Source organism: Pinus tabuliformis, chromosome 8, assembly GCF_031772625.1.
Source record: "Pinus tabuliformis cultivar Carrire ecotype Pingquan chromosome 8, CPIR1, whole genome shotgun sequence".
NCBI lineage: Eukaryota > Viridiplantae > Streptophyta > Pinopsida > Pinales > Pinaceae > Pinus > Pinus tabuliformis.
This window is the reverse complement of record NC_142294.1, coordinates 1,201,270,265-1,201,288,515: the sequence shown is the minus strand read 5'-3', so window position 1 is coordinate 1,201,288,515 and position 18,251 is coordinate 1,201,270,265. Positions and strand designations below refer to the sequence as shown.

At 38.6% G+C, this 18,251-nt stretch overlaps 1 protein-coding gene across 2 annotated transcripts in view; it reads right to left on the bottom strand.

Annotated features, from left to right (window-relative positions):
* Positions 1-664: 664 nt before the first annotated feature.
* LOC149239681 (zinc finger (CCCH type) helicase family protein) overlaps positions 665-18,251 on the bottom strand; it is a 319,676-nt gene continuing 302,089 nt past the window's right edge. For both annotated transcript variants that reach the window (XM_089373483.1, XM_089373484.1), the window contains one exon: positions 665-1,346. In XM_089373483.1, the coding sequence (XP_089229609.1) occupies positions 1,143-1,346 (204 nt within the window). In that variant the 3' untranslated portion in view covers positions 665-1,142. The remainder of the gene's footprint in view (positions 1,347-18,251) is intronic.

Here is an 18,251-nt window from a genome sequence, read left to right as displayed (position 1 = left end):
CATCCATTGTGAAACAAGGCACTGTAAAAGATCAAAAGAAGTTTAGGAAGAAATAATGCATTTTTTGCATTTCTGGAAAAGTGGGAACAGAAAAGCATTTCATTTTTAGAATGTGATGCCTTCAAAGACAGTAGGGACAGTTATGTAAATATTCTGACATCTAGCTCTTGGGATAATTTATTGAGCGAGTGCATTGTTGATAAGCCGGGAACGCTCATTGTGAGGCTACACAGGAAAATGCCTAAATACAAAAATCAAATGGCAAGGCAGTCTGTCCTATAGGCTATCTTTAGCCTCGTAGACGTTAAAAATAATTTCTTTCTTTCTTTCTACCTTCTCCAGAGATAAACCGACAAAAGAAAAGTTACAGCAAAACATGACCAGTGCCTGATAACGGTGAAACCCCTGGTAAGCTTCCACTCTTACCAGATCTACCAAATGATTGGTGCAGATCTACCAAATGATTGGTATTCCATTGTACTACTAATCGTGTAATCAGCCAACCAGATGCAATATGATACATACACACAGTGTACATGCATAAATAAATAAATAAATTTGTTATTAAAAAAAACGTCCACGACTACGCCTTACATAAATCGACTTTAGAGAAATCATCACTGTCAGTCTGAGAATTTCTGAAGTTTGATTCTTGAACATTACAAAATTATGAAATTAAATCGTTATTCATGAGCCAAAAAGTCTCCAAACCAGTACCCACGTTGCCGAGACATTCTAGTCTCCTTCCCTTTCTATGCTGGGGATCTGTCCCCATGCGAGATAACTTACAGCTACAGCATTGGTCACTTTTTTTTAACCAAAAAACGCTGTAGATAAATAAAATTAGTAATATAGAATGTAAGAGTTTGGGATTGTCTCCCGCATTTGAAGAGAAAAATGTGATATATTCTGTAGTTCAGCGAAATCTTGGAATAAAACATATCAATTAATATTTCAAAGACATCTTTTTTGGACGACTTGCTAAAGCTTACATATTTCAATTGAAAAATGAATTGGCCAATTCTCGTGACTGATTTATTTTGCTAGAGAATTGGATCACTACATGTGATCGTCACATCCAAGAATTTTACAACAAAATTTGAAACTAGTGCGGCCCTGAACTAAGTTCATAACGACAAAAATTAGATTTTGATGTTCTTTGTAATAGAGGTGAAGTAATCTCCAAATAGCATGTCAGTAGGTGGTTGTAGCTCAAAAATGTATGAAATTGGTTTTGATGGTGGTATGCCCTCCTCCGATTTCGTAGGATAACATGCAAAAATCGAATCGTCAAACGGCATAGATGTTGTCAAGAAAAAGAAGCAGTCCCTTGCCAATCTTTCAACCTAGTAAAAAAGCAATACCCAGTCAGTCAAAATAATGCATGACTCGAGCATTAATAATTATAACCTATGCTCTAAAGTAAAATTCAAAGACATAAATCAGTTGCCATTCTTTCCACCTGGTAGACAAAACAAAGTCAAGTCGATCAAAATGTTGAATTGCTCAGGAATTATTCATTTACTACGTTTAAAAATAAAATCCATAACTATGAAACATAGATATCTTCCATTCTTCAACTGACTAAATGAAACAAGGTCAAGCTAGACAAATTGCTGCACTAGTCAAGCATTAATTATAAACTATTCTCTAAAATGAAATTAAAAGAGTATATAAGATAAATATGGAAATAGCAATGACTTATACAACTATTACTAACAGGTCACTTTAAACATCAATTTCAAATACTGAGATTTTCTTTAATGTCTCCTACAAACCATATAAGCCAAAACCACTATAAGATCATGCCAAACTGAAACAAGAACGTGAAGATTAGGCATGACACAACATATGTGCAACCAAGAATTGGGCAACTTATAATGACTACGCAGAAACTAATTAGCTTCTGCTGCAGTGAGGAAATTCTAGAGCCACTTCGGGTTTCTATGTTCTCCCACCATTCCCTAATCTTCTCATTAAAATAAGGAGGTGAAAACCACTTTTTTGGAAAGTAGTATTTTTTAGTTTTCCTTAGACGTTCCAATGGTCAAATCCAACAACAAGAAGAATGGAAGACTTGGTTTCAAAAGTATTTCCGAAAACTAAATTCATGATCAAGTGGTCAAGCCTTTCTTCTGTTTGACTTTTCCCACCATGTCATTGTTCATCAAGTGAAGATGTCTTTCTTCAAGAAAAACATTCACAACTTGAAGTTATTATGCTACTATATGAACTAGAAGACATAAGGGAAATTTTGAGGTCTAAAATGGGTCTCCTAAAGAAAATAATAAAATAAGAGTTTCGAATTTTTAAAGAAAAAGAATAGCTATGTTTATTGTATTTTCAGCTTATCTCCTTGTAGATTTACTCAAATGTAAAGTGAAAATATCTATTTGATACAAAATTAAATTCCACATCCAATCAGTGCGCACTCTACATACTTTTTAGTAGATCCCTGTCGAAAAAAAATGAAAATACATGAAAAAGTGTGTTCATTAGTTGCGCATTCAACGGGTATCTACACTTGAAATTTGAATAAACCTACAAGGACATAAGCTGAAAATACAATTAAAACAAGTAGTTTTTCCCTCCAAAATATTCTCTCTTGGAAATGACATCATCATCTTGAATCCTACTGGTAAATATGAGATTATGACATCATCTTGAATCCAACAAAGATATAATTAATATATTCATATTCTAAACATCATCATCTTGAATATTGATGATATTCTTCTCCAACAGAGATATAATTATGCTTTCATCACCCCCTATGATCCAATGGCCAAGATAGGTGTTTTAATCTTACTTAGACACTCCAAGAAGGTCAAGATTTGTTGGAGGGATGTTGGCCCATATGCATTTGTTTACAAGCCTCTCTCCCTGAGACTAACATGAAGTCACCTAATATTCTTGGATACCTCAAAATCACTAGGCCCCCAGAGACACTGCTTGACCTCATTCCCACTACCTCGCAAACTGTCCACATCTTTTGGTCAATCTTCATCATATTTTCTTAACTACATTTCCCTTGTTGGGTGAAGACAAAATCTGGTTTTTCCATCCTTAATTTTCTTTTAGAAGCCTTTTCTTTCTTGACTCATTAGCAACCCTCATGATCCAAAGAGAGAATTCCCATCTTAAAGATCTAGTAGATTGGAAGAGTCTCCATGAGTGAGATTTCTTGACTTAGTTTGGCAAGGTGTTTCCCTTCCTCGTTTAAGTGTGTCTTTTGCCTATTTTTCTGCTTTCTTTCCCTACCTTGCTTTGTCAGTTTTGGGTAGTTAGTCCAAATTCCTCAGACTTTCAAGGAGGATAAGGATACTTTTGTACAGTGCAACATTACCTTTCCATTAATCATTCTCTAATATAGGTTGACTAGCTATTCAATAGAGGGGATAGTAAGGTAGGATTTCCCATATTGTGAAGAGTAGTACAGTGTCCACTTTCTCCATGTTCTCATTGCCCTCTTGGCTCGAGATTTGGTTTCTCAATTCCTTCCCCATAACCTCCTTCCTTTGTTAAGAACAGGAAAGATTGGGCATGGTCTCTGTTGCTCTAAGTTTTCCCTTTTCAATTTATTCAGTTGTTTTCCTCCCTTAGGTTTTGTTGTCATTGCTACAACACCCTCCAGTATTTTGGCCTACACCCAAATTTCAGAGCCTACTTTGACCTTGCATACTGTCGTTGCAAGCATTAAGATTTATTGCATGTGTTTTCTCTAAGTGTTTTGGTCCCGTTTGTAAGAAAATCAAAGAGTCATCTTTTTGCATGTCAAGTGTAGCACATTGTACAAAAGCTAATTTTGGTAGTTTCGAAGGGTAATCTTTGCGTAAATGAGTTGGTCTTACAATGTAAACGTGTCACACTCATTTCCAAAGTTTCAAGCACTGTCGCACAAGTGTCGTCAAGGTCGTCGCAAAGTGCATCTTTGGTGTTGCATTTGATGTAAGTCGTCGCAAAGTTGTCATACTGAGGGAAGTATGTTGTTCATGTGTTCTCGATGATTTATGTTGTGTCGTAAAGTGTTCTAAGTGTGTGATAATATACAAGTCTTGTTATTGTTCACATCAACTGCATAAATCCCACACTAAGTCAAATATGACAAACTTCCCGACCGTGCAACCTGTTGACACCTAATCCGAAACGGGTGAGGTGAAGCTGGACAGTCATCTAGAAGATGAACTGATCCGTTTTGTATATGTATAAATAATGTGCTAGCAAATGAATAAAAATCAATCAGTGTTTTCTCTCGTTCAATGTGGAGTTACCCTGGCCTGACATGGTATCAGAGCACAGGTCCCAAATTGGTTGTAACTCCTGGTCTGTTCTGTCCTAAACGCCTCTGGCCTGACACTGCCCTCTCATGAGACTGCGCCCTCTGTCCTGACATGGAGACTGCGCCCTCTGTCCGTGGAACTGTACGTTGATGCGTTTCTGCTCAAACCTACCTCATTCCATTCAAACAAAATGGTATGCGTTTCTGCGTTTCCACTGTTAGGTAAAACCTATCGCTGGTGTCTGCGTTTGTTATGACTGTGTTGAAATTACGCTGCGTCATTGCTCTTCTGAAGTCTGCGCTGCGTTTTTCATGGAACTGTGGTATCGTTTTTTAATGGTGCGGAAGGTTATCGTTTTTTAATGGTGCGGAAGGTGTATTGAATGTTGCATACAGTTCTGAACGGTGGTATTGAAGATTGAGACTGCGTTTTTTTATATAGACTGCATTGTATTATATGCGCATTTTTAAATGACTGTGGACTGCGTTTTTTGAAGACAAGACATCTTATGACCTCTCATGGTATTCGATACCTTTGTGCTAGCTATTATATGCGCATTTTTATAGACTGCATTGTATTTTTTAAATGACTGTGGACTGCGTTTTTGAAGACTTGAGATGGTGACTGTGTTTTTATTGAAGACTGTAAACTGTGAAATTATTATAAAGAACTGCGTTCATTCCAGCAATCCAATGGTATCGTTTTTTATTATAAAGAACTGCGTTCATTCCAGCAATCCAGCGTTCATTCCAGCAATCCAGTGGTATCGTTTTTTGTTATAAAGAACTGCGTTTTTTGTGACTGCGTTTGAAGACTGTAAACTGTGGTATCAAAGTTGCGTTTGTTTGTAAGCTGCTCCATGGTATTGGCTGCGTTTTGTTAGTAAAGAGAATGGTATTGGCTGCGTTTGTTTGTAAAGACTGCTTTGTCGGCCTTGATGTGAGTTGTGACATGTCGGTTCTCGTCGGGGTGATATAAGAAGTGCAAGAACGTCATTGCGCGGAGTAAGTTTGATAAGGCAAGGACGTTGAAGGTCAATTTCTATAAATTGCATGCTGTGGGTACATATGTAGCAGCATATATATTATGCGTAAGAACCGATAAAGGATATGGTATTGCATCATATGTAGCAGCATATATATTATGCGTAAGAACCGATAAAGGATATGGTATTGCATCATATGTAGCAGCATATATATTATGCGTAAGAACCGATAAAGGATATGGTATTGCAATACTGTATATCCATTGGCCGCCGCTGTATTTTTTGGATTTATAAGGGCAGAGTTTGTGGATTTATAAGGACCCAGTTCATGAGTTTTGTATGCTTAGCTTTTTAAAGCTTTCTGGCCTTCTTCTTGTTCTGATTGTGATTTTTTAGTGAATGTGGTGCTGGACAGTATGTGCACATGTGTGCATAAATTATTGTAATGGGCAGCAACTGACATTTATAACTCATATAATGTTGCAGCATTTATATATGTACATTGTTTAAGGGGGTTGAGCCTGTTTATAAATCATTTGTTTCACATGATTATAGTTTTTAAAGACTTGGAGATGCTGATGAAAGGATTTAAAATCATCAGCCTTTTGATTTGAATGCCTATGCACAGTCTTGTTCATTCAAAGCAGTTGTAATATTGCACAGTTTTTTTTATCAGCAGAGATATTTTGTTACAGTATGCATTCAAGAGAAAGAAGAAGATATTTCAGAGGCAGGGGGGGCAGACACCCTCAAGAAGAAAAGGCAGACATACATTGCATTCGCTGCAAACAAAATGGATCTCATGATGCTTCTACATGCAAGCTACCATAAGACAAGGTTGAGCAGAGAAGAAATCAGCAGAAAGGTAAAACTGATAACACAAACAAAGGTAAAACACCTGAAACTGCTCACTATATTGAGGCACAATGTAACACTGGAGTAAATGAAGATCTGTTTAATGCTTCACTTACTTCTTCGAAAAATGACTGGTTGCTTGATTCAGGAGCAACCTGTCATATGACTCATAGGAAAGATTTTTTTGAAGATTTCACTGATAATGTTGATGGAGCAGTATACTTCACAGATCAGTCAAAAATCAAGCCATCAGGGCTTGGCACAGTCAGGCTTAAACTGCCTGGTCTTCCAGACTTTCTTCTGGATCATGTTCTATATCTCCCACAGCTGAAGAGAAACTTGCTGTCCCTGGTCCACATCCGCCAGCAAGGTCACTCCATTCACATGTTTGATGGCAAGCTTGAGGTAAGAAAGGCATCTGACCACTCACTTGTCATGAGGGGTATAGAAGAAGAAAGACTCCTTAAACTGCAAGGAACCTCTGCTCATGCACAACATTTTTCATATGTTTCTCATCATGATGAAAGTACACTTCCATCAAGTTTATTATGGCATGCTAGATTTGGACATTTAAACTATGATAGTCTCCGCTTGTTGAAGAAAAATGGTGTTGCTGGTTTGCCTACAATTCCTAGAAAACATAAACAATGTGATGCTTGCATTCTAGGAAAGCATAGCAAACAGTCTTTTCATGATTCACATTCAAGAGCACATAGGAAGCTTGAACTTATTCATTCAGATTTATGTGGTCCAATGCCTGTTCCTTCTGCAAATGGAAATAAATATATCATGACATTTATTGATGATTACACCAGAATGTGTTGGGTTTACTTATTGAAGAACAAATCTGATGCTTTTCAAACATTCAAGAATTTTCATAAATGGATTGAAAATGATGCACAATCTCATATTGGGTCTATTCGCACTGATAATGGAAAAGAATATACATCAAATGAATTTGAACACTATCTTCGCCAACATGGGATTAAACATCAAACAACTGTGCCTTATAATCCTCAACAGAATGGTGTAGCTGAAAGAATGAACAGAACAATTTTGAATATGGTACGATCCATGCTTTTCTTCAAAAATGTAAAGACAATGTTTTGGGCTGATGCTGTTCTATGTGTTGCATATATAAAGAATAGATGTCCATCTAGTGCTATAAGAAACAAGACTCCTTATGAATTGTGGTATGGACATGTTCCTTCGGTAAAACATCTCAGGATATTTGGTTCCACCTGTTATGCTTTAATACCAAAGGTACATAGAAACAAACTTGTTGCTAGAAGTCGTAAGTGTATCTTCCTGGGGTATTCAAACACATCTAAAGCATACCGCCTTTATGATGAAGTAAATAAGAAGTTTGTTTTATCTAGAGATGTCATTTTTCTTGAATCATCCAAATCTGACAGTGTTGTTGAGCGGCAACTTGATCGCTTGGATAGATTCACAAAACCGAAATCATTTCAAGAGTTTGATAATCAGATTCCACATCTTGAAGGGGGGATTCCTATACTAGATCAACATGTGGAATCTTCTTCTGAAGAACAATCTCCCCTGCATGACACTCCAACAACGGATGATGCTTTAAGTGATGTAATTGATAGAATTGGGAGACTCAATCTTGATTCAGACCCAACTCAATCAACAGAACAGCCTGGACCATCTCAGAAAGGTCCCCCAAAGTGCCTGACAAAGACACTTGAAAGTGTTCATCCTGATGAAATTGGAAAAACAGGAACCAGAAATTCAAACCGACAAGATGGAGGTGATGTAGATAACTCTAATTCACCTGTTGATATGGATGTTACTTATGATTGTGAATTGGACTTGTCTACAGATTTTGAACCAACTTCCTTCAAAGAAGCTGCTTCTCATGATGAATGGAAAGAAGCGATGCAGAAGGAGTATGATGCCCTCATAAAGAATGGCACTTGGAAGCTGGTTGATCCTCCATTTGGAACCAAACCAATTGGCTGCAAGTGGGTCTACAAGAACAAGTACAAAGCTGATGGCTCACTTGACAAGCACAAAGCTAGACTTGTGGCAAAAGGTTTTGCACAGAAGGAAGGGGTCGATTATGAGGAAACTTTTGCTCCCACAGCAAAATGGGCCACCATCCGGACACTCTTTGCACTAGCTGCTCAGAACGGTTGGAAAGTCCATCAAATGGATGTAAAAACTGCATTCTTGAATGGAGATCTAAAAGAGAATGTTTTTATGTCCCAGCCTGAAGGATTTGCTGTGAAAGGACATGAACACAAAGTATGCAAACTTGTGAAGTCCTTGTATGGCCTCAAACAAGCACCACGAGCCTGGTATGAAAAACTAACTGAGCATCTTCTGAAACTCAACTTCAAACATTTTGATCTTGATGATGCAACTTTGTTTGTCAAGAAAGTTGGCAAAACAGTTGTATATCTTGTGGTATATGTAGATGATCTTTTAATGACAGGGAACAATGAAAGCTATATTGCATCCATAAAGAAAGAATTAGGAAAATTTTTTGAAATGACTGATTTGGGCTATGTTCATTACTATCTTGGCATTGAAGTAACCCAACATCCAAAGTCCATATTTCTTTCTCAAAAGAAATACATTGGAGATTTGTTAAACAGATTTGGCATGACAGAATGCAATCCCCTTTCTACTCCAATGGAACAAAACTTGAAGCTCACATCTATTGAAGGAAAGGAATTTGAGGATGCAACAAAGTATAGACAGCTTGTAGGAAGTCTCATCTACCTCACTACTACCAGACCAGACATTTCATTTGCTGTTGGAATCCTCTCCAGGTTTATGCAAAAGCCTTGTGAGGGACATTGGTCTGCTGCAAAAAGAGTTCTAAGGTACTTGAAGGGAACTCAAGACCTTGGAATCAAGTATACACAGGTGGACGACTTCAACTTGATTGGATACTCTGATTCAGACTTCGATGGAGACAAAGAAACTGGGGTATCTACTTCAGGATATGCTATGAGTCTTGGATAGGGAGCTGTCTCCTGGAGATCACGCAAACAATCAGTACCAGCAGATTCCACAACAGAAGCAGAATACGTGGCAGCAGCTGAAGCAACGAAAGAAATTGTGTGGCTCAGGAAAATTCTTGAAGATTTGCAGGTAAAACAAATACAATCAACTCCACTCATGATTGATAACACATCTGCAATAAAGTTGGCCAAGAACCCAAAGTTCCATGATCGTACTAAGCACATCAATACTAAATATCATCTGATCCGACATCATGTTGAGGCCAAAACAATCCATCTCCGTCATTGTTCCACAAACGAGCAAATTGCAGACATCTTCACCAAAGCGCTTGGAAGAGAAAAGCTTGAAAGATTCAGAATGATGCTTGGACTCACCAACATCCCTTCAGATTAAGGGGGGGAATGTTGACACCTAATCCGAAACGGATGAGGTGAAGCTGGACAGTCATCTAGAAGATTAACTGATCCGTTTTGTATATGTATAAATAATGTGCTAGCAAATGAATAAAAATCAATCAGTGTTTTCTCTCGTTCAATGTGGAGTTACCCTGGCCTGACACAACCTAGCCTCACCCAGCCTTCCTGAACTGTGCATTGCGTGGTCTCAGCACTCAAGCTACAACCCTGCCTCTTGGAACTACACAATTGTGCAGTCCCTGTCTCCCATAAATGTGCACTGCACAATCTCAGTGCTCAAGCCCGACCCCTCAACTCCAAAACTACGCAATCCTTCCTTCCATCCAAGCCCGAACTGCACATTGCGCAGTCTCGATCCTCAAGCCCAACCCTTGAGCTCCTAAATTGCGCAATCACCTAGCCTCCCTGTCCTTCTAACACCGTGCAGTGGGCAACTTCAGTCATTAAGCTCTCAGCCTGGCTCCTTGAGCTCCCCAACTGTGCAATATTCAAGCCCAATCCAACCTGAACTTCACATTGCGCGGTCTCAAGGCTCAGACTGGACCCTTGACTACCTGATCTACGCAATTGTGCAGTGATTGAGCCTCTCCCTAAGCCTACCACCTAGTTCCGGCTCAGTCAGTGGATCATCATGCAGCACTGAACCCTTGACTACGTGAGCTACGCAATTGTGCAGTCATTGAGCCTCTCCCTCAGCGTGCCACTTGGTTCCGACTCAGTCAGTGGATCATCATGCAACATCTTAGACTAGGGGTTTATCAGACTGATGTCATCTTGTCATGAGTGAATTGTAGATGCAGGTACTCTATCATACTATGATAGGATGATGAAGAAGGAGATGAAGAAGGAGAACATGCTAGAAGACACCTATGTAACTGAAGATGCAAGTTGATCAATCGGGAGAAAGAAAAGGGACATCAGTTTGTGATGCAGCTCAAGACCTGATAACACATAAGAATCCTCATATCTAAGCCATATGGAGGTGGAAAAAAGATCATTCTCAAGAATACATACAATAAGAAGTAGAAATAATGGCTTGAAATTGCCATGTCATCATGAAGTCTATGTCATCAGTGTCATGTCATGAGTCATCATATGCCACATGATTTTGTGGATTATGTAAATTCTTATTCGAAAATGTATTGTAAAGTGGAAGACCAAAAGACATGTACAAAATATGAAAAGTCATGTAAAAGTCGAAAAGCCATGAGGGTAGTCAAAGAGTCTCAAGGGAGGTGAAGGATCACCCCATTGGTTATATATACACCCTCATTGTACAAGCATAGGACTTTTCACCTTGGCTCCTCCCACAAGGCATCAGAGTGAGGGTAGTCAAAGAGTCACAAGGGAGGTGAAGGATCACCCCATTGGTTATATATACACCCTCATTGTACAAGGAAAGGACTTTTCACCTTGGCTCCTCCCACAAGGTATCAGAGAGACAGGCTAGTTCTTTTCATGGGGGCTTCACTGGGGGAGCAATACCATACCACGTGCATTCATATTGGGGGATATATATTGAGGAAAAAATGACATAATATATTGAGCATATAATAAGGGGTAAAGGGTTTTTATATTGGCAAGTTTAAAAAATGAAGTTCAAGGTTAATGAAAAAATATAAAGGGGTATACAAAAATGCTAATGAAAAAATGGATACATACAATATCTAGTGAAAGTAAGGGTTTTTTAAATTGGCAAGGTGTCTTGGGTTATTGGTAGGGGGTTAAATAATGTGATTTTTAGAGGTATTTTCCAATACGTAGTCAAATTAAGGGTATTGTTTAATATGCCAACGTGCTATGTTAGAGGTTCATTGGGTGAAGCCCCTGTGGTTCTTTTGGGGAGCAAGTAGTGGCTCCAATGCTCCACTATTGGAGCTAGTAGTGTTCATTGTATACATGTGTCCTGGGACTTTTACTTAATATATGAAGCCTGATTGCCAACATGTTCTTCATGCATGGATTATGAATATTTGTAAGACTGTTTCCAATACGTAGTCAAATTAAGGGTATTGTTTAATATGCCATGAACACACGTGCTATGTTAGAGATTCATTGAGTTAAGCCCCTGTGGTTCTTTTGGGGAGCAAATAGTGGCTCCAATGCTCCACTATTGGAGATAGTGATGTTCATTGTATACATGTGTCTTGGGACTTTTACTTAATATATGAAGCCTAATTGCCAACATGTTCTTCATGCATGGATTATGAATATTTGTAAGACTATTCTGTTGGATGTTAGATGGACTTCTCCTGTTTATGTGTGTCTCTACTAGAGTGGTACTATTACCTCTCTCTTCGAGGCCACTTTCTTTTCCCCTCCGCAGTAGAAGAATCTCGACACACCTACAACTGAACACTCATCAGGCACGCTCACTTTCTTTTTGAAGGCACATATGCATTCCTCTCTCTTGGTGACAGTTAGAACCAAAGAAAACTTTTAAAAAAATGGTAACCAGGTTGTATTTCGGATGGGACTCCTATCCCAAATGGTGTGAGGTCTAATTGGGACCACATATCAGAGAGACCCTTTTGAATGTTGGCAGGTCCAATACTGTCAACAAGTTCATTGTTTCCAACTCTTCTACCTTGATTGAGTCTTATTTTCTATCCTCTTCAATGAGATTTTCATTGTTTGTTATTTGGCTCTTGGCCACCTCCTCACTTTTGAACTTATAAGTGGTTTACATCCAATTGTACTCTCTGGTCCTATTACACCTCTTTTAGAAGGGGTACATATATGCACAAATTCATTTTTAGCATCACCATTGTAAGCCCAAGGAATGCAAGTCATGATTGTTGAAAATGTAATTAGTATCGGTCTTCATATTTGTTGTTTCGCTCATGACCTAAGTCACCTGACACGGGGACATGGGACACGATGGACACAGGGATTTGAGTGTCGGATACGGACACGTTGACCCCCCGGAACAACACACGTTCAGATACGTTATTTATTATTTTATATATATATATATATATATATATATATATATATATATATATATATATATATATATATAAAAAATTAGGCATTTCTTACACAAACTCTCATTCATGATACAAATAACATTATGCATACAAATACAATTGTGACATAAATGATAAATCATAATGCATTCAATTCATCAATGATCCAATAGGAGAAAGACAAGATAGTAAGATAAAGATACTGTAGTTTTCTCATTAAGTCATCAAAATCAAAATGTGTTACATAGGTAGTGCAATGCTAATAACAAATACATAACAACTATAAGTATACAAGCCTCAAGGCAGTAGGTAGCTTATGACTCCAGACACTCCAAAGAGTGAAATCACAGACTCCATTCTCCCAGTAGGCTTGGCACTGATCTTATCCTTTGTGATTGATCTGAAATGGGGACCTAAAGGCTTCCTATCAGCTTACAAGAACCTCTCCCACTCCAAAGCTTAAACAATTTCCAAGATCTATGCTTATGATTGATAATTTGCGGAATTAAAAGAACTGGAAATAGGTCTATGCTTGTGTTTTCCTTTAGCTGTTAAGTGCTTTAAGTTGATTTGCTTAAACTGATATAAAAACGTATAACAACAAATAATGCAAATAATAACCAACACACACAACAACAATATAATTAGGAGTTCACCCAACTCTCGTGGGCTACGTCTCCGTGAGCTCTTGTCAACTCGACTAGGCTCTTTGGGATTATGGTTTGAATTCTTTTACAAGTCTTTGACTCAACTCCATAGGTTTACAACTGAACCAATGGGCTTAGAATGCCATCTTACCCCTGGCTGTCCTTTAGCTGTAGACAGATCTAGGCTTCTCTAGACTAATTCTTTCAGTCAATGCTTTGAGCTTCTCGAGCTTCTGGCTTCTCTGACTCCCTCAGAATTCTGCACTGTCTCTGGAATTCTTTCTTCTATCTTCTACATAACAGACACCAGCGACAACTTGATCCTTCGATCTCTTTGTTGTCTGATACTTCACTGAAGCATTTAGGTGTTGCCTCCAACCTCTGGTGGCTTCGCTCTGTTAAGCGCTTTGGCTCTGCCTCTCAACCTCTAGTGGCTATCCCTCGTTAAAAGCATCTCTAGGTTCATTGTGTTTTATAACACGTTCTGTTACCACAAACGCTTAAAGTGTGAACCGACTGTTCATTAAAAGAATCAGTTTACAAATGAAAGGAACGGCGGGTGCGGGTAACCCAACCGTTCGGCCTTCCTCTGGCATAAATCCCAAAACAGAACCCAATAATGGAATACACAGGAAAACTTCACGGAAACCCAACCGTGAGCCTAAAGCCGGAACTCAAATGAAATTCAGCCGCATCTATAATCCTTTCGGGTTCGCACATATCGCAAGTTGCATGTCCTACTGCGCTACTCCTCCGATCGCCGATCTCCGATCTATCACTTATCGCATATCGGCCCATCGCTTTAATTGGCAAGTCGCATGTGCATTGGCCCTTTTGTATTGCCGTGATGCGATTCACCGATCGTCGATCGGTGCTATCGCACATCGCATAGTCGCATGTCGCAATGTGCATTGGCCCCTTTGCATTATCACGATCTGATTTACCGATCTTCAATCACTCTGATTAGCGCCTCATTGGTTATCGGCATTATCGCTATATCCCTTATCAGCGATTGCTGCTTCCATGGTCCACAGTCTTGCCTCTCCGATTTGCGATCACCGATCGCATCTCGACCGTTGATTCCTTTTTCTGATCTGACGGCTCAAAGTGCTCATCGCAATCAGCCTATCGCATATCTTCACGCCTTTGGTTAAGTCCTCCCTTTGGCTTTTTGCGATGCAATAAAGCAGTAATCGCATATCGCAATGCCTTAAGGCCTATGGTTAAGTCCTTCCCTTTGGCACATTTGCGATGCAATATAATATTGCCTGATTTCCTTTTTGACCAATCAAATAGAGCCACGTGGCCCAATCCCGGCCTGCCATGTGTCAGTTGCGGATTGGCTCGTGAGCCTATACCAAAAATCAACATTTTCAATATAGTTTGAAGATTAATGAAATTGCCTCCTTTTCTACGGACATTGGACAATTTGCATTTTACAATAGCTCCTTCATCCGAAGTCTGTTTTGGTCCATTCAAATTGCAGTAGATTCAGAATGTAGAAATCTACACAATGAGACTATTTCCAAGAGTATCCTTTGACTTTCATTTTTGATCATTAAAAATCATCAAGGATCATTTTCTGATCACGCCTCCCCATTGAAAATCTTTTGGACCCCAAAAGACTGATATACTGATTTGAATAGTAGATGAGAGTAACAACACCCTCTTCTTTTAGCCTCCATACACTTGCCTTGCATAGCTAGTGTTTCTGAACAAAAACTCGGAAGATAGTCAACATTTTCCATCTTGGATGTGCTTGTTCTTCAGTTAAGAACTATCTTCCTTCTTGACTTTATGCAAAACTCCTGCTAAGAAGGTTACAGTAGGTAGCTTGAACCTTTCTGCCTTTATCATTGATCCAATGTGGCTCAACAAATGTGAAATTGCATTTTTCACAAGGATTTTCATTTGTACCTGTTACAAATATGTTCTATTGACATCTTGTCAAGAACAACAGAATTACAGACAACAACTGGATGGTCTAAACTCTTGCTTCAACAAAGAAATAGATTTCACATCTTGTGAATTACCTCCATGTCTTTCATTTGGTAATAAGCCAACAAAACATGTCTCTACAAAAAATTGACCCTTCAAGTCCAACATATAGAAAAAGGGCTTAAGAATTCCTTTACAAAGAAGAAACACTTCATCCTTATCTCCCTTTTACAATCTTGGAGACCAAATCAAAATTTTCCAAGTCAACATTACATGCATGTTTAAAAAAACAAAGTAATCAACCCTTCAAGTTAGTCACACATACATGTTCAAATACCAAGAAATCATCAACATCCCTATGTTCATGCATATCATGCTTATGCATGCATTACATCCTTCAACTTTTGCTTAAGTACACTGTACTTTCGAAGCTGAAATGAAAATGATTTAGCTACAATAAAGTGAGTCTGCATACTCAACTTTTCCATTCACCTTCATGGTAAAACCCTGCAACTTGCATTCCATTAGCAAAGAAATATAGATATGATGCATTTCTCTTTCAATTGGATAAGAATTCTAACCATTTCTTACCAATCCATTTCAAAGGAACCCCCTTTGACTGCATGTGAATCATCTTGAAACACATCATTTATGGAAACTTCCTTTCCATTCTTGCCATTCTCTCTTTCCACCTTCAAATTTTGTGGAAGCATTGTTGGATTCAGAGTCCAACACTTTGCAGCAATATGTCCTTGCTTATGGCAATAAGTGCAATGCATGTGTATCTTCTTGACAGCATGATTTGCCTTGTCCAGTGGACCTTTGGCTTCTTGCTTTCTTTCCTTCAAAAGTTTCATGTATGTGGCCATTCTCTTAAAACATCTAGAAACAATATGGTTATCCAAACTACAAAAGGAACATGCAATTTTTTTCCCATGCTTATATGGAAATTTACCATGCTTTACATAATCGAAAGGAATATGAATAGAATCAGAGTTATACCTTTCTTTTTCACCTTTATTACCTTCATGAGGAGGTGAATCAAATGAAGAAATTGCTCCCTTTGGAACACCATCAACCTCTTCAATAGTTTCTGAGTTTCCACAACTCTCTGGTTCAAGTGCATGCTTATGAACATCTTCGTCCTGCAAAGTATGTTTCGAACTACTGCATTCCACAAGAATACAATCTTTACACTTCTGAGATAGAAGACCTAACATGAAACTCCTTCTTGGAACTGTTTCAATTGTCTTCATGGAAGTTTTGGAACATTCTCCATAAAATTGTCCATAGCCAAGACCCAAATACTTAGGCCTTTCCTCAACCATTATTGGCTCAACAATACCCTGTGCATGTTTGCCCAAGCCCTTTCCTTCATAGCCCATCTTGGACATTAACTTGGAACCTATGCCTTTGGTATGTTTTTCAAAAGAACCAGCATAAACATTCTTAGAGGAATTTGAAGAAAAACTAGAATTGTTTACCTCTTCTTCAATTTGATACTTGACTAAAGCCTCTTTGGCAACAAGGAGTTGTGTCTTCAACTCATGCATCCTTTCCAGATCCATATTTGCAATATGAAGTTGCCTCTCCATTTCTTGCAGTTTGTCAGAAAGCAACTGCTTCTCATCCTTTATGGAATTCAACTGCTCTCGAAGTTCAGTACTCATTTCTCTCACCATATCCATCATGATGAACAAGTCTTGCATCATGTAATTATCAAAGACTCTTGTAAATGAGGAAGATTTTGAAAACTTACTTGTAGAAGTTGTCATTATGAAAATGAACAAAAGAACTTCAACAAAATTCAAACAAATTTCTGAACTAAATGACTTCAGAGTCAAGATTTTATTCAAGCAGCCTTTTGCAACAAACCTCTTGTGCTTCAAGGATTGTCTTGAGGTCCTTTGGGATAAGAAGAATGCCTTCAGCTCTTTTTCCTTCTTGTCCTCTTCTGGAATTAGCTATCAATATCTTTTACCTCTGCAAATTCACACAATAGTCAGTTTACAAACAATCAAACAGCTAAATTCTTTCTACTATTTGAACACCTTTCAAGTCAAACAAGCATATAGATTGCTCTGTCAATCAAGCATCCTGCTCTGATACCACCTGATCTGAAATGGGGACCTAAAGGCTTCCTGTCAGCTTACAAGAACCTCTCCCACTCCAAAGCTTAAACAATTTCCAAGATCTATGATTATGATTGATAATTTGCGGAATTAAAAGAATTGGAAATAGGTGTATGCTTATGTTTTCCTTTAACTGTTAAGTGATTTAAGTTGACTTGCTTAAACTGATATAAAAACGTATAACAACAAATAATGCAAATAATAACCAACACGCATAACAACAAATAATGCAAATAATAACCAACACGCATAACAACAATATAATTAGGAGTTCACCCAACTCTCATGGGCTACGTCTCCATGAGCTCTTGTCAACTCGACTAGGCTCTTTGGGATTATGGCTTGAATTCTTTTACAAGTCTTTGACTCAACTCCATAGGTTTACAATTGAACCAATGGGCTTAGAATGCCATCTTACCCCTAGCTGTCCTTTAACTGTAGACAGATCTAGGCTTCTCTGGACTAATTCTTTCAGTCAGTGCTCGGAGCTTCTCGAGATTCTGGCTTCTCTGACTCCCTTAGAATTTTGCACTGTCTCTGGAATTCCTTCTTCTATCTTCTGCACAACAAACACCAGCAACAGCTTGATCCTTCAATCTCTTTACTGTCTGATACTTCACTAAAGCATTTAGGCGCTACCTCCAACCTCTGGTGGCTTCGCTCTATTAAGTGCTCTGGCTCTGCCTCCCAACCTCTGTTGGCTATCCCCCGTTAAGAGCATCTCTAGGTTCATTGTGTTTTATAACACATTCTGTTACCAAAAACGCTTAAAGCGTGAACCAAATGTTCATTAAAAGAATCAATTTACAAATGAAAGGAACGGCAGGCGCGGGTAACCCAACTGTTCGGCGTTCCTCTGGCATAAATCCCGAAATAGAACCCAATAATGGAATACACGGGAAAACTTCACGAAAACCCAACCGTGAGCCTAAATCCATAACTCAAATGAAATTCAGCCGCATCTATAATCCTTTTGGGTCTGCACATATCGCCAAGTCGCATATCCTACTGCGCTACTCCTCCGATCGCCGATCT